The sequence below is a fragment of the Cavia porcellus genome, unplaced genomic scaffold (genome assembly GCF_034190915.1).
Source record: "Cavia porcellus strain 051 isolate PalLab524CR breed Dunkin Hartley unplaced genomic scaffold, mCavPor4.1 scaffold_4, whole genome shotgun sequence".
Classification (NCBI taxonomy): Eukaryota; Metazoa; Chordata; class Mammalia; order Rodentia; family Caviidae; genus Cavia; species Cavia porcellus.
In genome coordinates this window covers 78,167,296-78,195,219 of record NW_026947487.1, presented here as the reverse complement: position 1 = coordinate 78,195,219, position 27,924 = coordinate 78,167,296, and the positions used below count along the sequence as shown (strand labels likewise).

The 27,924-nt window shown below is 36.6% G+C and overlaps 1 protein-coding gene across 27 annotated transcripts in view; it reads right to left on the bottom strand.

Moving 5' to 3' along the window:
- Positions 1-27,924, bottom strand: part of Bmpr1b (bone morphogenetic protein receptor type 1B) — a 420,914-nt gene that overhangs the window by 27,926 nt on the left and 365,064 nt on the right. For 26 of the 27 annotated variants that reach the window (XM_063247301.1, XM_063247296.1, XM_063247304.1 and 23 more), the window contains 5 exons: positions 18,843-18,999; positions 9,610-9,712; positions 9,005-9,107; positions 2,139-2,235; positions 998-1,136 (listed from right to left, as the gene is read on the bottom strand). In XM_063247301.1, coding sequence (XP_063103371.1) covers positions 998-1,136; positions 2,139-2,235; positions 9,005-9,107; positions 9,610-9,712; positions 18,843-18,999 — 599 coding nt within the window. Of the gene's footprint in view, positions 1-997; positions 1,137-2,138; positions 2,236-9,004; positions 9,108-9,609; positions 9,713-18,842; positions 19,000-27,924 lie in introns of those variants that run through there. The other variant, XM_003472095.3, reaches the window with a different exon arrangement.

Here is a 27,924-nt window from a genome sequence, read left to right as displayed (position 1 = left end):
AGTAAAATATACATTTAAAATATAATTATATTTGCAACATTAAAAATTCTAAAATCAAGGTATTTGGTCACTAGAATTTATACTAATTTTTTTTTTAAATCTTAAGGGCCATAATCTTTATTACAATGCCTCAAACACCTACATAATTTGATTTTGGCCACATCTCTAAAACATTTCTTAGAGTAATAAATAAAACATCATCCAATGAGTCAAGTAAACAAGATACCCAAAGTCAAAACCAGACTAAGAAGACCAGGAAAATCAATCATAAAAGAATTATTAAGAAAAATATTCCTATGCCAGGGATTTAGCGTAGTAGCATAAGCACCTGCTTGGCAAGCGCAAGGTCGTGAGTTCAATCCCTGGTACAAAAAAAAAAAAAAAAAGAAAGAAAGAAAGAAAGAAAGAAAAATATTCCTCATTAAAACTATTTCCATTATGAATTGCAATAGCTGTTCTTTGTGGTCCATAAAAGAGTTAGTTCATGTTTCTCATGACAAGTGCCTCATATTTGACATATTTCTCATCAAGACTGGAAGCTTGACCATCAGAAAATTAAACCTCTCCTGACTGGAAAAGCTAAGACCTCATCCTGAAACACAAACCCCACAGGTGACAGGCAGCTTCCTCCTTTTGGAGAAGCACTCAGCTCCCAGGTGACCGTAACCTTTTTGTCTCCAAAAGCCAGGCCAAAGTGCAGTAATGCTATCCTAGCTGGGGACAGAGGGAAGATGGTCCCATGTTTACTGTTCTCTAATCAGCTCTTTATCAGGACGTCTGAGCATCTGGGTTGTAATGATACACTTTCATTAAAAAACAATCACCTTACCCCAGCATGTCAAAATGTTATCAGCAAACCCTGCATCTGAGATCCGATGTCTAACTGGCTGTATGAAGCTTTCTCCTTGTCTGCAGCCCTATCTGTTTCAGTAAAATGAAACCCTGCATGTACTGACATTTCCTCTCTGAAGACATTCCTCTCCATTCCTTCTCATACCAGCAGAGGGAGGCCTGATCCACTTCCCGAGCTTTGAGACTGCTCAATCAGGTCTCGCAGGGATTCTCCTGGAGGAATGTAAGTTTCATCCTGTTCCAGTCCAATGCTATAACGTGGCCTGGTTTCTTGTCTTTTATACCTAAACACAAAGGGGATAATTTTAGAAACCAAAATACAACACAGGGGTAAAACTTTGTAATATATTGATTTTGACTCATAATACCATTTAACACATATATAATACCAAATACCAAATACTGTCCTTACTTATAGTTTCAAAAATACAAAGTGCAATTACCTTGCTGACATTTTTAATTAACTTCATGTTTTTTAGTATTCCAACATTTAAAGTTTTTTTCTGTTTAATTGTACATATCCAAGTAGACTATATTCTGTTTTCCCACTTACAATATTTATTCCTAAAATCTTTTCCTATAAAGCCTCTAATTAATTAAAGACAAAAGTTCTTGGTTTATAGAAAACATTATAGTTAACTCTTATCATATAAGATAATGTATAAAACAATAAACAAATGAAATAAAATTAAACTTTAAAAACATTGTTAATAATTGTCCTCAACTATAAATTCATTTGAATTGACTGATCCATTTGCAGAATACTACAAATGAATATTAAATTGCTCAAAAGGCAAATAGTATGTAAAGGTCTTTAACACTTTATGAACTAGAAAACAGTTAAGTGACTGAAAATAATTTAATCACACCTAACTAAACTTGATTTTAATGCTTAATCTACAAATTATGTTTAAAAATCTCAATATTAAGATGAATTTTTTACCTCGGGAAATACAGACTTACTTGAATTACTCTAAGTTCAATATGGTCTTTTATTTGCTTACAATCAAGTGTTAGTAGCAAAAAGTCCCTGAATTCAACTTCTCTATAGTTTCCTTAGGGACTAAATATTTATGAGTCCTTTTGATATCTAAAGCAGAAATTAGATAGGTATCTTTTTACATATACATATAATGCTGCTAAGACACATATTCAACAATAACAGTTTCAGATCTCATTAGGTCAAAGACAGTTGTGACTAAAAACTTTAAGAAACAAAAGTAGAATATTAGGATGAGGATGATAAGGTAAATGCAAAATTCTATATCTACATGTTGAAAACTTACCTAAAGTAGCAGAATAAAATGATAAGGACCAACAGCAAACTACAGACAGTCACAGAAATAAGTAAGGCCTTGTGATGTATAGGTCCATCAACAAAGTCTGAAATTTCGAAAGAAAGAATAACAGCTATGATATAGACAATATTTCTACTTAAAAATGAGGAATCAGCTCTTTTCCCAAAGTCCATACTAAGCATTATATGCAAGACATGAAGAAATTTCCGTACTCTATAAGAAAAACCACATGTATATTGAGAACTAAACATTACACTAGAATAAATTATTGTTCACCTAGGCACCCATTTCAGTGGGACAGCTCCCCTCTGGAAGAGGTTTAACACATGATAAACCCATGCAAAGAATACGACAAAGGAAAATAGATCTAAAATATAAGCAAACAGCTCATGGTTTGAATTGGTGGGTTCATGGGTTCTTGTCATACAGCTCTCGGAGCACTCTGTACTGTGAATCTGGATGTAGAAACCACATCTATATTCATTGTGCAAAAAGGCAAAGGCATCCTCACAGTGGATACCAAGGCAGAGATGCCTTAAATGTTGCCAAACACACAGGGGTACACCACTTTACACAAAATCGACTTCCAAGGCAGTCAGCTGAGTCTTTTCACAAAGGAAACCACTTTTTAAAAGGTTCCCGACAAAGAATGTATGATGCTTTAAAAAAACAAGCCTAATTATTAAATATTAATTTGGTCTTAACCAGAGTTCTTGACAAAGCAAATGTACTTAAAGCATTCTTTCTCAACTTTTTTATCAACAGGAATGACTGAGAGACCTTTAATGCAAATGCATATTTACTGATTTTCAACCTCAGAAATTTTTACGTGAAGAATTTTATTTTCTAGCAATTCTCGTTTATGAATTTTAGCAGGTGGTCTCTGGGACATATTTGGTGGAAAAATGACAAAGTCTGGTGCATTTTACAATAACAGAATTAGCACTATTTCTTAAGGGCCACATATATCCTTGGAAGACTGATTACTATTATTTAATTTTGAAAATTAGTATTATAATTTAAGACTTTGGTTCTACACAAAGAGGCTTTTTAACAATCTTGTATATTTGTAAATATATGGACACCTAAATATTTTGTATCTGAAGTGATTTATAACACGTTCTATAGAAAAACCTGAAAGTCATCAAGTAACTAAAATAACAAAATCACCACCTCCTTACTACACAAGCCAACAGCTGAGCAATGCTAGCTCAATACCATTTGATGAACAAAGAAAAAAAAAAGCTCATAAGCAAAATATTTTTGTTATATTAATATTGTTTTCTAAGATTATTTTCATTTATAATATTTTGGACATTTTCCAAAAGTAATGAATGATTTTTAAACATTACATAGCATAAAGACATCCTCATTAGAAAGCCAATTTTCTATTGTATATTTAGAAGATTTCACACTTATAATGCTTCTTCATTATAATACAAACAAGTCAAGGGTATTTCACTTTCAAATATTCCCTACTCATCCAGAGTAGCTGTCTACTATCTCTCTTTCCCCTTCCCCCACCTTCAAATAAATCATCTTTTTTTGATTTTCACACACACAAAAAGTGTGCAGTGAACAATTTATATACCCATCTTTGCATGTGTCTGTATCCAAGAGATCTAGAAGTAGAATTATTAGCTCAATGTACACCACATCTTTTCACTCATATTGTCAAATATCCTTTTAAATGACTCACATAATTTCTACTTCATTATCACTAGTAATGTTTTAATAATTGGAAATAATTTCAGCCTGACAAAAAACTATAAAATAAAGAACTCACATATGGCTTTCATCCAGATTTCTCATTAGTAACATCATTTTAAAAATTATTTATTTATTTATTGGGACTGGCGATCGAACTCACAGCATCATGCTTGCCAGCCAGGCACCTGTGCCGCTGTCATTGTTAACATTCTATATTTGCTTTCTCCTACTGTATCAGTGCCCCATAGAAGTACACATGAACGTACACAATATATATTCACATTTAATTTTACTTGCTTGTGTATGTGTATGTCTGTATTATCTTAGATCACTTGCAGTTACAGAATAATGTTCCTGGGGCTGGGGATTTAGCTCAGCGGCATAAGCGCCTGCCTTGTAAGCAGGCAGTCGTGAGTTCGATCCCTGGTACCGATAAAAACGAAAAAGACAAAAAAACCAAACAAATAAACAGAATAATGTTCCTGTCATTTACAAACAGATTGGAATACACTTTCTAGGAATGAGGACCTTGTCTTACAAACAGTAACACAATTACCAAAAATCAGGAAAATAACCCGAACATATAATTTCAAAATAAATTTTATTGTACCTTGAAAGATTGCTGAAAAGGCTTGGGTTAGCTATTTAAAACAATAATCCACAGATTACTGTGCTTATTTCTTGTCCAAACTTGTTTTTAAGGTTTCTTCCCTGTCATTTTCTTGGTCCACGCTGGCAGCACACAGCACTTGCATTCCTCGTGTTGAGCAGATGCATGGACACCCATGTCCTCCATCCTCTCTCCACCCCTGCCTATCCACAGTCAGTGATAGGACTTACTCATCAGTCCAGAATACATGTGTTGAGCCATACATCTATGACCCATACTATTCCCAAAATATTAATGATAGCAGCCTTCATCTTCAAAAGTGAGATGGAAATTAAAAACAAGCTGTTTCATACAAATAAACTAAAAACACTGCCTATTGACCACAAAAAAGTTCACAACTTTAGCCACTAGATACTGTCCGAAGAGCCATTCCAGCTTCACACAGTCAGAAGCAGTATATAATTAGCACATTCCTTGTATAAAATGCATTGCTTAGGAAAACTTAGAACTAATATGCAGTTTTTTTAATTAAGTAGGCTGAAATTTTATACAATAAATTATCTTAGTAAGTTTTCCCCTTTTTTTACATATACATACAAAGACTGCCACTGGTATCTTACCAATGTTCAAGATAACAAAAGTTTGATTTTGCAGAAAGCCAAAACAGTGTTACTGAAACTACAGCTGATCACATAATCAGTAATATTCAGTATATGAACACAGAATACTTTTTCATTCCAGTGATTCAATTTTACTAAAACTGTCCATCTGAGTGCTGTTTACTTTTCATGGAAATGCAGATTGCAGACCAGTTTGGCCTTTATCGTTATTTCTGATTTATAAGAGAAGGGAGAACTCAGAGGATCTCTGGCATTCTTCCCTCACCAGCAAGCATTTTATTTAAGGGGAGAAATACCTATTTTTCTTGCCCCAGTAATCCTATCCCTGCAACCTCATCTTCTGCCTCCTTGGCTTCCTTCAGGAATAGCTGACTCTTGTCAAGAACACTTTGTTTCTGTTGGTCCCATTGGTCCTGTTTAATCTGCCATTACCTGTGCTCTGAGCACTAACAAGGTAAACATTTTAGTCACTGCCAGAGGCTAGAAAGTAAACCCTTGCAGATACAGATCAGAAGGAGTGCACAGGTCTCTGGCTCTCTGGGTAGCAGATTTGCCCCTGCGCTGTCCTCCATTGCTCAGGGAATGCAAGACCAAAAACTCCCAGGAAATCAGGTCCACTACAACAGTCAGGTAAGGCTCACAGGAAGTTCGGGAACAAACTGTTCTGCTGCATTGCCTCCTCTCTGGTAAGGAGAGGGGTTAGTGTGCAAAAGGAAAGGATTCATTTTATAAAGCTAAAAGATAGCCCGTAACTGCAATGTGAAATAAAAGAAAGAATTCCAGAAATAACCACGTGCCCAAAGACATTTTGATATGGATCTAGGTGATAGGAGCACAGGGCAACAGGAAGCATCTTTCTCTGAGAAGAGCAAACAGTACCTAAAGCATACTCCTAGAGTGCACACATTTACTTCTGTTACAGTGAAATTGCCTTCTCTACAGAGAATATATGAAAAAAAATGTCTCCTCACCTCCTGCACAATTTGTTTAGGGGGTTATATTCCTGATCACAAAGTACATTAAGACAAAATTTTTACTTATAGGTTATTTTATTCAAAAAAAACAAATTACCTTTAAATTCTTCTCTTCTGTCCTACCAAAAGAAATTACCCTGAAATTCCAAAATGGGCCATTTCAAGATGTACTAGTGCTACTTTCCTGCAAGAACTTTAGCTCGGATTTCTGATTTGATCTATATTGCTAAGGCATGACCTGTATAACAGAAGGCGAATTCTAGCACTCACTCATGTGCACTGGACACTATCATTTAGTCAAATCTGTATGCTGCTCAAACTATAGTTCTCTTAATTGAATAAGAATAAAATAATTTTTAACTATGTAAGTCCTGTCTTACAGTTTTCCTTACATCACACAGGAATTACCCTATTTGTAAACAAAGGGTTACCTCATACATTTTCTCTTATGTCAAAACACAAAGTACTTTAGTAATTTCTATAAACATTAAAACTTATTTTTTAAAATTATAGAATTTATATAAGAGCCAAAGCAGAGTATCCCACTTAATGAAGCAAGAGTGTTATTTATTGCTTTCTGAATGTTCATTTTAAAAAGTGATTATAAGAAGCAAGGTTTGAGGGAAGAGACTTCAGAACACCCCTTCCCATCATGCAGACACCTCCTCCTTCGCTTGTGCAGCTATCGGTTCCTGGGCTTCCTTACTGTGATGCTTGACTGACACTGGTTGTTTTAATTTCTCAGTTTTCATTTATGCTGCCTGTTCTGCTTCACCCAATAAGGAAATTCTTATCTTTACAGAGGTGTTCAAGTATTGCCGTGGCTGTGAGGCCACTGTGAACCCCCCGCTCCAGATAGTATGTGCCGCTAGTTCACTGTCTTGCACCTCTAAGACACTTTAGACATTCAGGTGTTTTGCTTTGTTTTGTTGTTTTTGTACTGGGAATCACACTGAGGACCTTGTGCTTGCCAGGCAGCACAAGGCAGCACCATGCCACCGAGCTGTATTCTAAGGCACTTTAAAGCCTCACTGGAATACAGAGATGTCCCCAATCACATCTGGTGATACCTTGCTTGGACAGTGATAGTCCAAGCTCAGACTTTCCGCCATTCAAAGCTCAAAAATAAAACCACTTGTTTGGTGCTGGTACCTTTGCTCAAAAGCTGAACTGAAGCTTCAACTTGAAAACACCTGTACAGGCTGAGTCATGAGTCCCTTCCCCAAGACACCAAGAGGGGCCCTTCAGTCTACATTAACAATTCAAACCTTTGCCATTGTGCTTTGTTTGTATTTTATTCGCATAAAATGGGATGACAATGATTCCTTTGGTTTTTTGTTGTTTAGGGGTTTTTTTGGTACTGGAGTTTGAACTCATGACTTCACACTTACCAGGCAAGAGCTTGAGTCACTGAGTAAATCCCCAGCTCCATAGCAGAGTAAAAGAAAGAAAGAAATTGTGAAATTTGTTGAACCTCTGGAAAAATGAATTTATAAGTGTAATTTGGAGGCCTCAGAACTGATTGTTTGGTTTTCCATTATTTTGTATAGGAAAAATATATTGAGTTCTCAAATTTTTCAGGATTTGAACACAAATTTGAAATAAATTGAATTCATAAGTAAGATATCACTGTGTAAGTTAATAACTTAAATGTTTCTCATATTCTAGTGCATACTTCTTAGAAGAATTTTATTCACCCGTTTCTGTATTTGTAACACTTAACATGTTGTTTGAAAAAACCAAAAGAACTGTGAGATTTGTTTTTTTTTTAATGTGAATCCTTATGAATCATTATTACATAGCTTCCAGGCTATAGCACGAAAAACTTTATAGAACATTATCAAAGCCAAGAAATTCCACTGTATTTTGTTGGGGAGATTTCCTCTTCTCAAGAAATAAAATGAAAGAGAAAAGAAAGAAGGGGAAATATATATATATATATATATATATATATATATACACACACATATGTATATATATGCACATAAGATAGCTAAGATAATTGTATTATTATTTCTATTAGTTTATGGAAAGAAACTGTGAGTGCTTATTTTGTTTGATCTGTTTTACATGCCTGTATCTTATAAGCTGAGCAACTATTTTGAAGATAACAATATACAATATACTTCATTAATTTCTGATAATCTTGTTTTGAAACCCTGTATCATTGTTTTGTTTTCTTTTAATCACTTTAAAATAAAAAAATCAAGAAGTAAAATGAATCATAAAGAATCACTTAAATCCACCTATGTAAGACTTAGGACTTAGGAGTCTAGGATGACAGTCGTTCATTCTATGGTAAGAACAAAGAAGGAAAGCAAATATGGGAGTTGTTTCTAACCAGAAGTCATTTGTGGTACAATAAGTGCTGTTTTAAGTGAGAAACAGTTAACTGGGTAAGCTTTAAAATTAAACCCTTTAGACACCCTCTTCATCTTATCAAAGCAATATTGCTTTGATGAAAAAGCACAGATACTCTAGCACAGATATAATGAAGTGCCATACAGCAAATATTCTATTTAGCCTCTTACAAGGTCTTTACTTTTAAAATTAATTAACTACTAAAGGTAGTTTTAGAAATAGACAGCACTTCTGAAAGCACTCAGGAGTCAGAGCAAGCACAAGCTCTAGGAAGTATGACTTCTTGGAGCGAAGAAGGGAAGAGAGGAAGCACGTGCATCAGCAGAGGGACACACAGCCACTGTCCTGATGACACTTGCTCCCCTGCCTCTGAAGGACAGATTCTGTCATTTCATGGCACCTTCTGCCTCAGCAGTGGTGTGGGACACAGGAAGAATCCTTTGGGAAAAACGACAAAGAGATTCAACAAGGCTGAGCGGAGGAAGAGTCATGCTGGAGAAACTCTGGGAAAGATGATGATTCCAACATGTGTTGGCCTTACGCTAAACCTTTCCAGCCTGGAGGCCTTGCCCGCCTTACCTCTGTTTTTCAGTGGAGGCAGTGTAGGGTGCAGGTCTTTATTACACTCATTCCTTTCTGTGCAGCATTCGATGGATCTTCTTTGATGAGGAATGGGAGTGTCCTAAAATTGAATCCACACAACTATTAGCAAGTGTATTCTGTTTCAGTGTCATAGAGTCTAAAATATTAAAAAATTATCAATAGAAAACTTACATGAAATTCTAATAATTTTTTTTACAGCTTGAAAATGTTATCTGCTTTCAGGTAATTTGTTTCAAATTATCCTGTACTATCTTACTACAACTTCTGCATTTCAAAATTACTATGACATCTGCAATAACTAGAATACACACAGTAAGGAAGAAGTCTTGGCTTAATGCAATGCGGTAAATTGGATTTTGAAAATAGTCTAATGAGACACTAAGTAAGAAGCTAACAGTAAAAATAAAAGGAATATTCAATTTCAAAATGAAAGGAAAATTGGCCCAGTGAGAATTTTCAGTTATTTCCCAAATTACTAAAAATGGGTTAGCCATGAAAAATAACTGTTTTGTCTCAGTGAGATCTTGCTGGAAATCTAGTCAATTCAAGGTTACAGAGTAAAATCAAGTCATCTTCCCTACCCGACACTGGAAATCTGAGCCTTCTAGTCCCAGACATCCGGAAGTGACCACAGGTGTCCCAGAGTCATCTTCTTCTATCATGGTGAAGCAGTACCCGTCTGTGCTGAAGACCAGACAGGCAAGGGCAGGGGAGACAGAGAATGAGTGAGTGTGTCAGGGATGCACGTCTTGGTTTCAATGCAAAGGAGGAGAAAATAAGTCATCAGTACAGGTTACAAACTGCTCGGATAACCTGAAAACTTGCTTTTATGAAAGTGGATTTAACTGTCTTCAATACATGTGTCAATACCTTCTCTACCTAGAAATTTATGAGAAAGATGGAATCAAAATTTCCGTACAACACATTAAGAACCGCCATTAGCAACCATATACATCACTTACCGAACTTACTTTGGGCCTTCCCAAATAGAAATTTCTCCTGCTAAACCCATACCAAACCATTTGAAGGAAAATAGTACTATCCTCAACTTCTGTGTGGGGAAACTGAGGATCACAGAGTAGAATTTCCCAAAAGGGTACAGTGAGGCAGAGGACATGGTTGGCAACACACATATGCATGCTGATGCCTGGCTCTACGCATCTGAGCTGGTGAAGTACGCTCCTTCCCTACTAAACACAACAGCTAAAGCCAGGGAGGAATTGGGTCATCAGAGTAAACCGAGCAGTGCACACAGTGCACCAGCCTCCTCTGCTTCTTGGGCTGGCCTGTCTCAGAAGAGAAAAGCTTCGCTGTAGCCATCTGGGCTTGACCTGGGAGGGGCCACAGCTACACAACAGCAAGGTGTTCTAACATAATAATGGAAACGAACAATTCTGATTTTTTGTATGTTTTCCTGGATTTATACTCACTTTTTATGTCATTTAGTCCTCTAAACAACAAGACAGTAATATTTCTAGTTTAGAGATCAATAAATTGAGAAATTCCTTTATACAAAGTCAAACATAATTACACTAGGCAAGAACAGTGAACCTTTGAGAGACAAAAGCTCAAACTTCAATCCAAAACCCAATATAACTCAATTATTTAAAGCAAAGTGCCAACACTTCAATTAAACCTGAATACTTAAGTTTGAGTTTAGAAAAAGCAACTCATACATTAATATTTTTTGTCTTAAAACAAAAACAAGTAACACTTGCCATAGGTTCACCACCACTGCACAAAGGTATGTACCAATTCCCCTAACTGTAATTATTATGCACTGCAAACATATAACAAAAAATTAAAACTAAACAGTGACAGAATCAGGCCTTGAATCAAGTTCTTCTTACTTCATTCCCACAAGAATTGGAACTACACATTTGGTGTGATGAATGCCAGTGGACTCCCAACATATGTAAAGAACCACTACTGCATGTCCTCAGAAATAAACCACTGAACTATACAGTCATCCTTTTCTCATTCATATGCACACTCAGCATTCAAGACAGACGAAACATAGCAAGAAAGCTGTGAGAACGGTATTAGCCATGATTTGTAGATTTGTCTATTCTGCCATGCATTAGCCCTTCACTTATCATCAACATCCTTAGAATTGTTTACTTGATTTCTAAGCCTCAAATGATCCAACATGTCTTGGTTTATAAGAACTAGTAAAGCAAAGTTCAAATGTACTAATGAATAGTGAGGAGGGACCAATGATAAATCACTTTGTTGGCCGAAGGTCAAATGCATGAATACTGCCACAAAAGAAAGACTGCCTCTGAAGAGTCCATGCTTTGAATTCGTTAGGGCTGTCCTGATAAACTTACTGAAAGTGTTATGAAAATGTAAAGCGTATAAGTGTTAAAGATAATTTGTTTCTTAGAAATTTAAATAGCAATGAATAAACAATATTTGTGTGATTTTAAAAGATGTTTCCATATAAACTACACATGTAACATGATCAGAAAGTATGATGTTTAAAAATTGTTGAACATTTATTACAATAAAGACACACTGCCATTAATCCGACTCTAAATACTCCCCCTTACTTCAGACTCACTCATCCCATCACTCTTGCCACTTTCTGAAGCAGTTAAAGTTCTCTTGTGTGTCTTTAATTGCAACGTCTTCTCTGTTCACAAGTCTTGATGTCCTTGGTTGACTCAAAATGTTTACCTTTCATGGCTGACTTGGAGAAAGAGCCAAGTCACATGGCACAGAATCTGGTGAATAAGGTGGGTGAGGACACACCATTATGTTTTCGTGAGCCTCTCTTCTCTTTGCACAGCACTAAGCAGCCATGTTCACTTTTTTTCCCTGACCTCTCAAAAGACACTCATGAAACAGGCCTACCAGAACTGTTTCCGAAAGTGGCTACAAAGCTGGGGAACAGTGTGTTGGAAGCAAGGAAGTATCCTTTTGGGGAATTACTGGCAATGTTTCCCTTATTGTGATAACATTTTTAAAAATTTAAACATATTTCAATTATAACTCATACATTTATGATCAAAAGCAAGATTAGAAATTATCAGAAATTTTCTGACATATAAATATACATGGGCTTGTGCAGTCAATATGCACATTAAATCTCAAGACCACTTCCTACTTTTTATGAGTTTCCCTTACTCAAAATCTGAGTATATAGAAATGAACTTTAGATAATTTATATAAATCAAAAAAAGGGATGAGGAAAGATAGTAAAGCTGTAGGTAAGTTAATGTTATAATGTCCAGGGAAATGTAAACATCAGTTAAATTATACTCAAACTAAAAATTCACCCTTCTGTTTGCAAAGAGGGAGAAGCCAAAATTATAAAAAAGTGAAAGTGAGAAAGAAGGATCTTGGAGACAAGAATCAATGTTCCATTCACTATAATTCATGAAAGAATCAAATATTTACTTGAAGGAGGTGAGAAAGCCCTTTCTGTGCATATCATCTTCAATAAAGCAAAAGTAATGTTTAAGCTGCTCTCTTATGAAGCTGAAGAATTACTTGTGAGCTTTCAACTCTCAAGTAAGCACAAATGTAAACAAAACTAAGCTCCAGAGTCAAAACCAGCGACCTCTGCTCACCACTAAGATCACACTGCTGAATGTCACAAAGGAAAATCAGCTCATACTGCTGGCTTGAGTGTTCTGCAGCCTAAGTGCCATATTTATCTTAGTTTTATATAAACAGATTATTACCCCATTCTCCTCAGAGGATTGAAAATGATAAGAAATGAATAATAAAAAAATAAAATTTTAAACAAAACCGGAAGTAGTAAAATGATAATAATATCATAGTATACTAGTAGTAAAATAATTATAGGCTAAATCACTGAACTAGAGTAATGATTATGAACAGAGAGGAAGAACGAACTGATCTCAGCACTTCCAGAATGCTATCTCACTTCATCACAAGCAAAGAAAAGTGATTAGAATAGAGTAACAGTTGAGTGAATGCCTACATACTCAGTCATGAATGTTGAATGCCTCTTAACATGACTTTAATTTACAAAACTCAAAGCACTTGAGAACTTAAAGGTCACATGAGGTCAAAAAAGTAATAATACAACTTTTGTTATAACCATTGGGTGGCTCCACAGATTCTTAAATTTGCCCAATATTCCAAAAGCAAAGGAGTTTCTGGAACTCGGATCATCAGACAGGGACCATCTCAAGGAGATTTTCAGTGTGTCCAAGTGAACATGTGCATCAGGAGAGGGTCTTCCTGCTCTGAGCCTTTGAAGGTCCAAGAGATACCCTTTTTAAGTCTATGGAGAGCTTCCAGGGACTCAAGGTTTCTCTCTCCACTCACCGCTCACCCAGTGGGTTCCATAGCCTTCTGGAATGCGACTCTTTCCTACATTATTAGAGATGGTAAGAAAGCAACTTCCCAAGGCTCCTGAGTGTGCTGACAGCGTCTCCACTCAGCATGGCACAGCGCTGGGGCATGTCCAAGCTTTGGTCCCCTCAGCTCTCTCCTTCTAAGGTTTCATGTTTCCTTCAAACCCCAGGTTTGTCAGCAAACAGTTATCACAGATAAGAAGGAACTTTTCTGAACATTTCCACTAGCTTAAATCTTTATATAAAATAAATTAATTATAAAATAATTATCAAAGTTTTCACCTGCTTTGTTTAATTAGACATCAGAAAATTTTAAAACATTACTTCAAAATTGCTCTCAATCAAAATTAATTATGAATACACAGACACATGCTCAAGGTCATCTGCCTGCAAGGAGTAACAGTTCTCTTGACTGATTCCTTTTTTCTTCCAATATCTAATAAATACTAGAATTCTTAATGTTTTATACTTTTCATTCAGATTGAATTTTAATTTTTTTTTATTTTAAGTCATTTGTAAACAAATACTTAAGGAAATTCAATGTTCTAAAATATTTATTTCACAACAAAGGAAATAAAGTTTTTAGAATTTTCTGTCGCAGGTAGATTCAAAGATGCACGACGTTTGTAGAGTTGCTGTTTCAGTCATGTATACTTCAGCCAGCTGAGTGCCACAGCCTCGTCACCAGGAGCTCACCTTGCATCCGCTGAGCACACCAGGACTCATGTAGATTAGGTGCTGAGAACACCAAGGAAACAGCTGTGGCCTTTGCTCTGGAGGAGCTCTTAGTCTACAAAGGCCACCAGTCCCAGAAGAAAAACAGCTACTCAACTGCAAGAGGTAGGAGTAGGAAGTGTAAGCTACCCAAATGTTTCCTGTCAACTGGGAAATAAGCAAAGAATGATGATTACCAAAGTAATACTATCATAAGGTTTTTGGTTTTTGTTTTCTTTCTTAGATGGATGGATTCCCACAGGGTTGGGAGGAAATCGAATAAAATGTATCTGATTTTATGTGCCCTCTTTGGCTTTTCCTCTGAGGTGTCACTTTATTCAGAGAAGGAAAGGCTACAACATTAATGACAAGGACCAAAAATGAGAATGACTATTTTTCTCAGAGCCTTCTGAAAGGTCTTCCCTTCTCATCTGCAACACAAACTCATTTTCTATAGCAGTGGGGGCAAACCTATGGCACATGTGCTGCAGCAGGCTGTCTGTATCACTGAGACCTCTAAACAGTTCACCATTACTGCTCTACAGATCTATTTGCTTTTTCTGTTCAACAATCTTCAGGGTTCTCTATGTGTGATTTTAAAGAGCCCGAGACTACTCACTAAAATCCAACAAAAAATCAGGCTCATTTAACATTCACATTTTTGACTAATGAGAGGCACAAAGGGAGTGTAATTTTTTTATAAAATCAGTTAATTTGTAATCACAGACTCTTGCAACCAAATTATAAGTTCTAATGAAGGACCCACCATTTTCCTAAGAACAATTATTTGAAATCAGCATCTTCTACTGGAGGAAAAAAGAATTAAAGTTCACTGTTTAGATAGTCTGGGCAACAGTGGCAATAGCTGAATGGCTCACAGTGGTGTTCATCACACAGGGAAGAGAGAAACAGAAGACAACAAACCTAAAGATTCACACTCTACAAAGATACAGGTCAGGAGCACCTGTCTGAGAACCCACACCACTGTGCTCAGCAAGGTGAGAAGGCCTGGATTAATACAAACTCTAAAGAGCCCATCAGCCCTCTGCTTTTCCTTCTGCCTCAAGACTTCAAGATACACAGTTGTAGATCGCAGATAGCTTGTCACTGGTCTGTGAGGGGGTTAAAACAAAAACTGAGACCTGAGTAGCACATTGGAAGCATGGGTGATTCACCTGTGCTAACTAACAGAAAATGAGGACAGCAAGCATGTAATTTGAAAATTTTTCCATTCATGTTGTAATAATTAATTTTTACTGTGTTTTACAAAAGCACCTGCATACAACTCACAGAGGGGTTAGACAGAGCTTGAGAAATACTGCTTTGGTGGGGGTACACATCTGTGTGCAGACCCACAGAAGTCAACGTACAAAAGTATCTCCTATGACCTCACAGGACTGATCTCAGCTCACAAGAGCATTCTCTTGCAGGAAATACTTCATTAGCAAAGAAATCGGGCCTTTCACACCCCTCCTCTGAGAACCAGGGTCTGAATGGCTGCTGGCCAAGACTCATGACTTCAGAATCTTGGCCACAATGTTTTCATCAGATTATCACACCTCAGATTTCTGAGAAAACTGCACAGGCTTTCAGAGCCTCTAATTTCTCACATGTAAAATATGGATAATGCTCTATTCTCTGTAGGAATATCGCAGCAGATAATGATAGGTGAAATTATACATGCTAATATTTATAAACACTTCAGTAAATATTAATTTCTATTTATGTCTATAGCTTAGTCCATCTGTGTTGGTTACAATAGTGCAACGCTGTTGTCTGGAGGTGTTCCATTGTTACTATTGCTGACTTTTTCTCTGAGTTTTTTCCCCCCATTTTTGCTTCCATAAATCAAAGAGTGACAACTATGCTATTCGAAGTCCACCTCAGTCTGGCTTCCATCACTACTACAGTGAGTATCTTTAGACGGCTCTTGCTAACATCAAGCCATCTGGTTGGCATTTTTCACTTCTGATCCTTGACCACTACTCACTGCCAACACAGCCACCCTTAATACTCCACTTGACAGGACCTCTTAGTCTCCTGGGATACCCTCTGTCATGCCAGCATTAAAGGCCTTCAGGTTCACTTCACTCAGGTGCATGCTCTCTATTCCTGACTCTAAGTCTTGATGCTTCATTCTACAGATGACTTCCTGTTGGCTCTGAGTTCAACTACATAACTTCCGTTGCTGAAGGGAATGTTGGAGGACATGATCATGCAGAGGTTGTGAGAGTTTTGCTTTCCATACTCATGTGAGCAAAAATAAGTCCTGGGCACTGCAGGTCCAAGGAGAATGAAGAAACTAGGGGCAGGGCTGCCATTCAGGTCACCCAGCCCTGGCAAAGCCCATCCTGGCTGTGGCTGGCCTGGAAACCTCAGTGCAGGTGCAGGTGCCAGCTCACAGGTCTCTGCAATTCTAAGGTCACATAGCCAACAAGACAATGTTCCAGTTTCTTAGTGTTCTCTCCTGAATGTCCACTAGAGCACAGATCTGTGTCCTATCACCACGCTCTTTGACATCCCTATTCAAAAATGTCAAAACCTTTCAACTCAATGTGCCCACATTGGAACTTTGTTCTTTTCTTCTGCCCAATCACCACAAGGCCCAGTCATGCATCTAAATCTATGCTCAGGATCATGGAGCCTCCTCATGGGTCTCCCCTCCCATAGCCGAACCATCAGCCCGCAAAACTCCACATTCTAAACTGTTCTCAGAGACACCCAACTCTCCCATACCAGTGCCTTCTGGTTCAAGGTCATTTCCTCTCACAAGAACTATTCCTACTGAATCCACTTTTCAGATTCTCAGACTTAATTATTCTTTGCACTTGTGTCTGCTTCTCACACAGGCAATACTCTGCAGCAAAGGACTTTTTTCAAAGAAACAAATCCATTCATGTCATTTGCAGCAGTCACTCCTGCTGAAACCCTCCTTCCTGACCTCGCTGTGCTCCTGGGCACATGGCTAACATTCCTGGCAGCGCCCCCTAGACAAGGTGGTCCTTCCTCTGCTGCTTCCCTCTGTGCTCCAGGAAGCCAGTCTCCTTCGGATCCACATGCAGCTCCTTCCCACAGCACAGCCTTTCCATTGGGGACCCCTGCCTGAATACCTTCTCCTAACAGACAGATGCTTTAGGGGTTTATCAGGAAAACAGAACAAGAATCTGAAGTTAGGACAGTGGCAGGAAATTCTAAACATACAGTCACCACGACAACAGCCCAAATGATACATGCCAATGTACCTTGACTACTACAGACTTACAGACACTCCCTTAATTAGCTTTCTCCTGCTAATTTATTTCCTCATGAAATTTTAAAATTTTCCTAACAGTTTTTACTCTAAAGAAACAGTGTTTCCCAGGAAAAAAAAATCTGAGCTTCAAATGACTGTGCTTTATCACACAGCTCAATGATCTGACCACTGTATAGCAGAGAAGAGGTGTGTCTATCACTGACCTCTGGATTCCCTGTCCCATCTGTATGAAAGGCAGAACACACACTCCCTGCAATGCTGAGTCATTCTCCTAACTAAATGAAAAATACATACTTTGGTCACATCCAATATGTCTTTTTGTGTTATATCAGTTAATATCTATTTCTTGTGCTAAATATGCTGGGTCCTTGGGATACACTGATTAACTTACTCATGTTGAGCTGGGACTCACGTCCAAAAATAAAATTCATTTATGTTATACATAAACCTTATACAAATTGCATGAAGGAAGTTTTACACATCATTAAAGTGCCCGTGCTCTAACTGTAGAAATCAGGGGTGGAATTTTTCTCTATTTGAGGCATTATGCTTCTGTTCTTACAGTTTCAGAATTTGAAGCACTTTGATTCTGGGAAACTCAAGTTGGATTCTGCATAATAGGAAACTTTATAAAAATCTCTCTGAAGGTCAGAATACACTTAATTCAGATTGGCATACTCTTCTGGCAGATAAAGCTGCAAATAGTGGCTGAGATGTTCTATCTGTACTTTAACCTAGAGGTCCACTGCCCTAGCTGGGGCCACAACTCTCAAAAGCCATGCTCTGCTTCTCAGACAGGTAATGCCTGAGGTCTGCATGTGTCTGGTTAATGGCTCCATTTCTCTCTTGGTACACTCTGGCCTCGTTAGGCTACCCACTGCTGTCCTTGGTCTAGGGAGTAAATGCAGCTGCTGTGATAAGCAAGATGGATACAGCTGCATAATGATGGAAGAAAGAAATGTGAAAAATGCAAACAGTTCACTTTCAAGTGTTATAAAGCATCATAAAACATGATTATCAACTTAGTAGTTTATTTTGTAGCACTTTGCAGTACTTTGACTTATTTTGTAGTACTTTCTTAACATCTGGTGGATTCACATAAATTCTGTCAAAATACTATCTCAGAGTCAGTTTGTTAATATTTCCCACAGTTTAGGTGTTGTTTTGAAATTGCCAACACCATCAACATTATGAACAGTCAAAACATCACACATAGGCGACCTCTGTTCCCTCTGAACTGGCTGTACAGCAGGTGTTTGGAAAATAGCAATTGGCTTCTGCACTTGAAAGGAGTCTCGGGTCTGTGCTATCTCTGTGAATGTAGGTTGTCTGAAGGGACAGAGAAAACCCAGGACCATTTTAGGGTAAAATGCAGTCTTGTCTTTCTCTAATCGTAGCATAGCCTTGTGAGGTAATGAACTGGGCGCTATTCTCCGGAATGTATTTTGGGAACACTTATGATTAAAAAGGTATAACCCTTTGATAGGGCTACGTTTAAATCATCTGTATCACCAACCTGCAAATATTATTGACAGAGTCTTCTGGACAGTGGTGGTGGCATTTGCATCGCAAGATCTTCGGCCGAGGGGTGGGGGCTGTGCTCTCACCATCCTCTTTCTTGGTTCCCACATTTAAGTTTCCTGAACTTCTCAAAAGCATGTTATCAAAGTTTTCTGAAAAGAAGAAAGAATAAGAGTCAAGCATCTGTAAGTCAGCATACCACAGTCACCCGTCCAAAGGTCAGGTTAAATGGGAAATAAAGTATCCATGACATTCAGACTTTTGATAAAAAATTATACTTCATATTTAGTATTCATGTCATTAGAATAAGTAAGTAACCCATAACCCTTTCAAGATATGTTTTGTATATTAAATTATAATATTTTCATTTATCTGGGTATAAAGAGGTCAATGAAACATAAGATTAATTTGAGTGTTAGTTTCATACATAAATATTATCAGTCCTATGTCTTAGTTTAAGTAATTTATACAAAGTTTAAGTAATCTACACATAGTCAAGAAATCACAGATCCAGCATTTTAAATCCAAACTGTTTAAAGCCCAACACTGACTTTCTACCTCATATCCTGAGGTCTCACTACTTGAGGGACATCACGTATTTTACAATACATTATCAAAACTATTTTGTTTGCAAAACTAGGTAGGAAACAACTGAGTAACCATCAATATATGTTTAAAAAGACAAGCCTTCCCCCATCAGATTTTACATGCAGAAATGCCCACAGATTACTAAAGTGTTCCTTCTACTATGTCTGAGGGAGGACACTTGGATGCCATAAAAATACTTTCTGGGTTAAACAGTAGATTTCACTATTAACTGGTTAGTTGTCTTCAGATAACTTTATGAATAATTTTTTCATCCCTCACATTTTTAAAATCCTTAAATAGAAATTATCATAAGCAGCTACACCTGACAGCAAGAATTCAATGTGTACAAGAAGTTTCAAGAATTGGTAAATGGGATTATATTAAGTTCTGACACTTTCATGAAGCAAAGCAATCAACAAATAGAGTGAAGGAACCAACTACAGAATGTGGAAAAACGCTTGACAGCTACTCTTCAATCAAAGGACTAACATGTAGAATATATAAAAAACCAAAAAAAAAATAGAGTCAAAATAAAAGAGTCACTCAGAACATGGGCAACTAAAATGAACAGACACCACTTAGAAGCAACATAAACAATAAATACATGAAAAGATGTTTAACATCATTAGCCAAGAGAGAAATGTCCATTAAAACAATGTGAGATTCTATCTTACTTCAAAAAGAATGGCCATTATCAAGAAACCCAATAATAAACACTAAGGAAGCTGTGAGAAAAAAAAATACTCCTACACTGTGCAAATGTTAAACTAGTATGGACGGCATGGATCCAGTGTGGAGACATCTCAAAAAACTAAAACTAGAAACTCCACATGACCCAGCTAGTTTTCCCCTAGGTGTCTTCATGAAAGAGTTAAGGACATCATACTACAGTGATGTATGCACACCCATGTTTACAGCAGCACAATTCATAATAGCTATATCTGCATGCCCATCAGCAGATAAATGGGTAAAGACAATATGCTATTTTTATACAACAAGGTATTGTTCAGCCAGAAAAATAATTCTGAGACATTTTTAGGGAAATGGATGTAACTGAGGTCCATAATATCAAGTGAAATGAATCAGTCACACAAGCATAACTATCCCATCACTTCTCTTACATGAGAAACACAAAGTATAAACAATATAAAGAGCAAACTAAAAGTAGGTATTACAAAATAGGGAGACAGATGGGGAACAGGACAAGTGGAAGTAAAAAGAACTATGATCTGCTATATATACATACCAACTTCCAACCATGAATGCAGTCATTACGGGCCACAAATATGTACTAATGAACACAGAGAAGCACATTTCTGTCACATAGTGATGCCTAGGGTACTTAAGAACTGGAGTAAGAGCTCTTTATATATATGTCAAGGCAGGGGTCCTCGCCATGACCAATGTTCAATTTAACATCTCTCTCGTAATACATCTACTTGGTTGATAATTAACTAAAATCTCAAAACTATTTCTTCTAAACATATTCTAAACATTGATTTAAACACATCTTTTAAACACTGTTGATTTAAAAACTGAAGTCATGTCAAAAAGTGCAATATATATGCTATAGACATGTGTAGTGTGCATTTGATATTTTTAAAATCATAAGTAAATGAGTCTAGGCATTAAGAATGAAAAGTTGCAGAAAAAAACACCTAACTTTTCTTGGTTTTCTACATGTCAAGCTAATTAGTCAGATTTTTAGAAAATAATAGTTTAAATAAAGATCCATGAAGGCACGGGGTGGTACACGCTCATAATCCTAGCACTCAGGAGGATGAGACAGGTAGATTTCAAGTTCAAGGACAGGGCTGGGTGACACAGAGAATTCAAGGGTGGCCACATAGCAAGTCATCTCCATCAATCAATCAAATTAATAAAATACATGAAATCAACTTATAGAACGTGTATGATCACTACCGACTCTAACATTTTATTGTAGTTTTACAAATGTACATATAACGTCTGCATAACTTTCTTGAACAGTTCTTTACAAACTTGGCTTTGAAAATGCATGTTGACTGTAGTGAACAGCAGAAGTGTGCGAGGAGCTTGTTCTGTGCAAAATCTCACCCCTCCCACAGTGATTAGATTCTCTAGGTCTCAGGAGAGCTAAGAAAAGTACATATTTAACAGGATCTCATGTGATTCTGAGACAGATGATCTACAGACTTCACTCAGAAATCCTAGAGCAAGTAAATAATACATATTTAATCTAATCACACAGTGAATCTCTACAGGTACATACCATTCTTATTCTAGTTAAATACTGAAATAAAATGAATTTAAACACAGTTCCTGCTTCCATTTTATTTCGAAAGCCATTTGTTCCCAGTCTGTCCCCAGAAGAGTGAACCTCACTCAATGGCCCTGTCACCACTCAATTATTGTGGCAGTGACTTCTTCTTAACTCTAGTTATCAAGCTCACTAACTTGATGGGCTACCTCAACGGGCAAAAGGATGAAAACAGGGTATTTAAGACTCACTACCTTCCTGCTTCCTGCCATACCAGATCCTGTCTCTTTGATGTTTTAAAACAAAATAATAAAATTTAATTTGTTCTGGAGATATTACTTAGCAAATATGCACTGAATTCCTGCCATGTTCCAAGCACAGCCTGGGTCACCGTGATGATCAAAACATACCCAGAATTTGCCATCTGCTGGTAAAGTTTATTTGATGAAATTTCTGCACTGAAGTAAAGGAAATACTTTCATAGATTAGAAATAAGATGCCATTTTGGCCGAAATATTTTTCACATCATAAATTTATTCAAGGATAAATTACCCATAAAATTTAGCTACAAGAAGTTTCTTTGCAAAAAGAAAAATTTTTTAAAAAGAAGGTTCTTTGCAATGCTGCTAGCAACAACCCATGACTACCACAACAGAGAGTTCATTATGTCTCTAAAATAGGATTCCTATGTTGCTCTTAAAGTGTGGACACAGAGCATATTTGTCAACAGGAAAGAATGTTAAAATGTAATGTCTGGGGGGAAAGGCAGATCACACAGTATTCTCCTATGCAGCCCCCTGTAACAAGTTAAGAGCAAGGCTACTGTTAGAAACAACCAACAAGGATGAGACTTGGAGAACAAAACACCAGCTGCAACAGCCTAGGCAGCAGAAGGACAAGTGGTGGCTGGTTTAGCAAAGAAAGCAAGCTGAGTCCCAAGATGAACAAGAAGAGAAACTATTTAGCAGTTTTTAGTACAATTTTTCTGAACAAAGTGAAAGAAAAGGCATATCCGACAACCCGCTTTTACAAGGTGAACTAAGATGCCCTTCCCCACTCCCCATGACGGGGCAGCTGTTCTTCCCACCCTGTGGATGTCTGGAAAAATAAATCTTCGCTTTTTGTGCTAGACAGGAGCCCTCCATCCTTGTCCCCATCCCTGGGCTCACTGACCCATGGCAGCCCGACCTGTGCGTTTTCACTGAGAAACTGGGAATAACAGAGCTGTAGGTAGAGAGGTACTGTGGGCTTCTCGGTGATGTAGCTCTTCAGGGTCATCCTACAAGAAGCCCCCAGTGACAACACTCAGTCCTGTGCTCTGAGCTTCTACTCAGCGCTGCTAGATCTTGCACACTTACAGATGAGCATGATGCTAGGGTGACCAGCTAGCCAAGGAAACCCTAAACATAGAAGGCTGAGAATGACACACACACACACACACACACACACACACACACACACACACACTGAGACACCCACGTGGAAGAAACAGATACTTTATGGAGGAAATGCAAACTGAAGCTTTTATTATTATTCAGAACTGTACTATATCAGTGAAACAAAACCATGCTGCTATACAATGGAAATAACATGAAACTTTTAAAGTACTGCATCAAAGAAAATCTTAGCAGATGAGCTGAAAAACAAACATTAGGAAATAGAGCAAAACAGAGAGAAATGGTGAGAAACTTTGAGTATCAATCCAAGAAATTCAGTACCTGAATAATATTATCTCAGGAGAGATAAGAAAAGAGTAGGCAACCATCAAATGAATGAACCATACAAGATTCTCATAACTGAAAGTCATGAACCTTTAGTTAAAAAATATGACTTAGTATAAGTCATACCAGATACCAGATAAGACTGGTATCAAAGGATGCCGAGCGCGGTGGAGCACACCTGTCATCCCAGCACTCGGGCGGCTGAGGCAGCAGGATGGCCATGAGTCGTTACACACAGAAATCCTGTCCCAAAAAAGATTTTTTGAAAAATTGTAACAGTAGAGACAAAAGGAAATGCAAAATTCTTACAGAGACAGGGGAGAGAAAGGGAAGCAGAGGGGAGGGGAAAGAAGGGGAGAAAAATCAAAAATAAATATGGCATTGAGCCCCTCACAGCAAAACTGGAAGTTAAAATTAAATACAGTGATGCAAAATTTTGAAGATTTTAAAAAATACTGATTTGGAAATAGTGAACAATGAAAAGCTGGAAGTCTCTCATATACACAAGACTATAACTCCTCATAATAATAAATAAGTTCTTTATTAAAAATTGTCTGTGACTTTCTATATGACTTACAGAAAAACCAGAAGACACAAAAGTAAAATAAGAGTTTACCATATTGCTAAAGAAAAGCATAGTGTTAACAATTCTAATTTAATGGTCAATATTTATCTAGTAAGTCCCAAAGCATGTTTTTTTAGCCATGTGCATTGTTATTTTTCTTAATATTCACTTCAAAAATACCATAAATAAAGCATTTTAAATTTGTAATATAAAAGATTATTTTATGTTATAGACAATGACAACATCAGAATCTACTGTCGTGTTATAACAGAGAATAGGCACATTTAACATATATTTACCAATGGAAATACCTCAAGTTAAATTAAATCTCAATACACAATGCTCTCAAAAATAGTTATGTCTTTCTAAAAAATTCACTGTAAACATCATTATTATTTTGTGTCCTATGATCTATTAATAATATCCTCCTTATTCTTTTCCATTTTTTTCCTTCATTTCTTTAATCCTCTATTTTAAAACTACAAAATGTTAACAGCTTTAAATATATTACAACATTTCCACCAGAGGGCAGACAGGAGCAAGAGGAGAAACAAATTCACACCACAGGCGTTTGTGCTTTGAGATGGGGATTAGCAGAAAGTTCTGACTTGTTGAACTTTCAAACTGATCCAACCTACTCGTTCACATAGTTATAACAATAATTTTGATCAATTTCCTTTCTCAATACAAACTGGTTTAAATATCTGCACTTTTAAAGAGTATATTTCTCACATAAACAAAATGTATCTGGCCTTCAAAACAATATTGACTTTCAAAACAACTTTCAGTGAAGTAGTGAGTTCACACGGATAACTAATTTATACTTTTACCATTTAAACTGAATAATTTACCTCAGTTTTAAAGGGTATAATTCACTGCTTTTCAATTCAAAAGACCTGAACTTTATTTTCATTGCCTAACTCTTTCACTACACTAAGGCATTTTCAAATAAATAATGTTCTATGGTGTTGCCAGCAAGGACTTAAGGATGTGTATGTGTGTGTGTGTGTGTGTGTGTGTGTGTGTGTATGGAGGCATCATTTATAAAAATTTGGAGACAGGCTTAGCTGCTTTAGAGAAGTAGCAAAACACAATTTCAATCGAAGACACCAAAGCAGAATGATATGTAGATAATAAGTACACACTGAGACGTCACCTGCACAGGACTCTTTCTCCTCTGCACTACCGTCAGAGAAGAGTTAGGCACAGGACGGTGCAGGTTTTGGGAGTGGGGGTGTGAAATGTTAGTTGGTGAGGCAAGGTCAGGTATGGACAAGCAATGCAGCCAGACGTGCACATGACACAGGTAATACAAATTTAGTTCACACCCCAGCTCAGTTACTTCCCTGCTAAGTGTTTATAACAAGTGACTTAACTCTCCTTGAAGAAGGCGAGAATGGAAGTTTAGGAGAAAATATATAAAGACACTCATTGACTGGAGTAAGGAATGGATAATCCAATTAAAGTATCTATCACAGTTCTTTACACATAATAAGAGTCAATAATAGTAAATTATTGTTGTTTTCTGCACTGCTGAAAATACCTTGTTTCTATTCTTCAAGTTCTTTTCTCTTTTGGCATCTTATTCTTTCCCATATGTCTTGTGTTTCTATTTCTTTAGCTTTCCTTCTTCTTCCTCTTCTCCCCTTCCAGATTCCCTGCACCTCTTTAAATTCCGTTTTCTTTTTGTTTCATTTCACTTACCTTGACTGTACAGATTCCACATCATGAGCAAAACATCTCTAAATATGTACAGCTTTTGGTTTAAGAAATATTAAATTTCAAGTATAACTAATATGTTATTAGATGTTTTTCTTCTTATAGTACATTGGTTTAAATCAAATAATAACTAAATACGTTTGCACTCCACAATAGCCAAGAATACCTGAAGGTGGCCTCAATAAAGTGACAGTTTTACTGGGAACACATTTCAACTGCAAATGGAATATAGACAAATCAACCACATATGGAAAACCAAACAATAGTACATAAAACAAGAAAACAAATGCCATAGTGCCACACATGACTGTCAAATGGGAGACCTAGACAGGAGTGTATCCAAAGGCAGGCTACTCAGGCCAGCAGTCATCAACCACTGTCTGTTAGAGAAAACATAAGCCCTGACACAAGGGGAGTTGCCAGATTTTCATTCCAACAGCTCAGTATTGACATTGAGCAGGTTAAGAGAAACACGTAAGTTTTAAATTTAAGAGACGTGCTGTTTTTGTCACAAAGTCGTTTTATCATAAAATATTTACACATGTTTTCTCTTCACAAAACTCATGGATGCACATATGTTATGTTTGACAAACAGATTTTTACCGTGTTACATTTCAAAATCTCTACTGAGAGACCCAAAAAAATCTGGGTAAAAAAGGTAACTTCAATCATTTAATTTTTATTTAGTGATTCTAGATTTAAGCAAGTCATAAAAAGATGAAATAGTATAGTAATTACAGTTCTCTGGACATCACATATATACTATTTAATATCTAATTGTTTCTTACATTTTATTATGCTTCTGAATTTTAAAAAACTCAACTAAAATGTTGACCTCAAACTTTTAAGATACTCTAAGATACAAATTTATAAAGTGCTTTAAAATATAAACATGAGAAAAAGTCAACTGACAAGCAGGCAATTACGATGGCTAAAAATACTTAACAAATTCAATCCATACCTATGATATAACACATAGAATAACTTCTGGCTGATTGAATGATTATAAAATTCAAAGGTCTCTATATTTTAAAATACTTAATACATCAGATCAGGTCCACTTTCTGTTGGAAAAGAAAGTGAGCCAACAGTCTCTTTGACAAAAATGTCAAAGGATCAGCGAGAAATTGGTGGATTTCTAAGTCAGGAGCTATAGCTTTATCCAGGGGAGTTTCTATCAGTGCTCTGCTTTGCAGAGTTCTGACGCTAATCAGAATGGATGTTCAACTTGCCACCACAGCAACACATACCCCATAGTTTGCAAAACATTATCAAGATCCCCCAATGTGTAAAACTATTTTGAACAAATTCATATACATGTGTGTATGTGAGATACAACATATGATAACAAAACCAGATAGATCAGAAACCAAATCACCATGCTCATTCTATGTATTTTCCACAGGGGCAAAAAAAAAAACCCTGGAAAGCATTTGGGATTTCTGTTTCTAATCCTGAATGTATCCTTCGATTGCATAATTCTTAGAAGACACCTCAGTTATGGCATAGTCTGACCTAAAAATACTGAAATGTATTGCTGTTTCAAATACTTAAATATATGCAGTATAAATACTAAAATAAATTTATGATATACTATTATCAACAACTATCATCACTAATGAATTTGAAGGTCTTTCTCCATTGGATCAATGAAGAATAATAATGATAATTAGAACCAAATAATGAAAACAAAAATCTAAATATTATAAAGGTATGAAAGGCTAATATAACCTGCAAATAAATTGTTTCAAATCTGCAGAAGTATCCATAGGTCTTTTATACTGGCTTGCTGTGTTTCACAGAAATCTTTTGTAGGACAGATAACCCACACTGATACAAATTACTAAAATATTCTTGCCTTTGGGTCTCCAAGTGTATACTTCACTTTGATAAAAGTATGTATAACCTCCTTATTAAATATAGTCACTATACCTTAAAAATAAGTTTGCATTTTTAAAACCCACTTTTGCAACAATGCAAGTTGGACTTTCATAAGCTATGAATTATGAGTTGAATGCCATCAACTGTGAAAGAACTTACACTGTCAAAAACTGTAAACACATCACATCACAAGACCCTCCAGTCACAACACTTGATTTTGACCATGAAAGTACTGAAAAAATGTACAGGGAAAACACATTCCAAGACACGCAGAACAGAGGTTAAAATAATAGATACAAAAAGTTCACTTAATAGTACCCTACATTTTACAGTGTCAGGAGAGCACTATTTTCTTGTGGTGTGA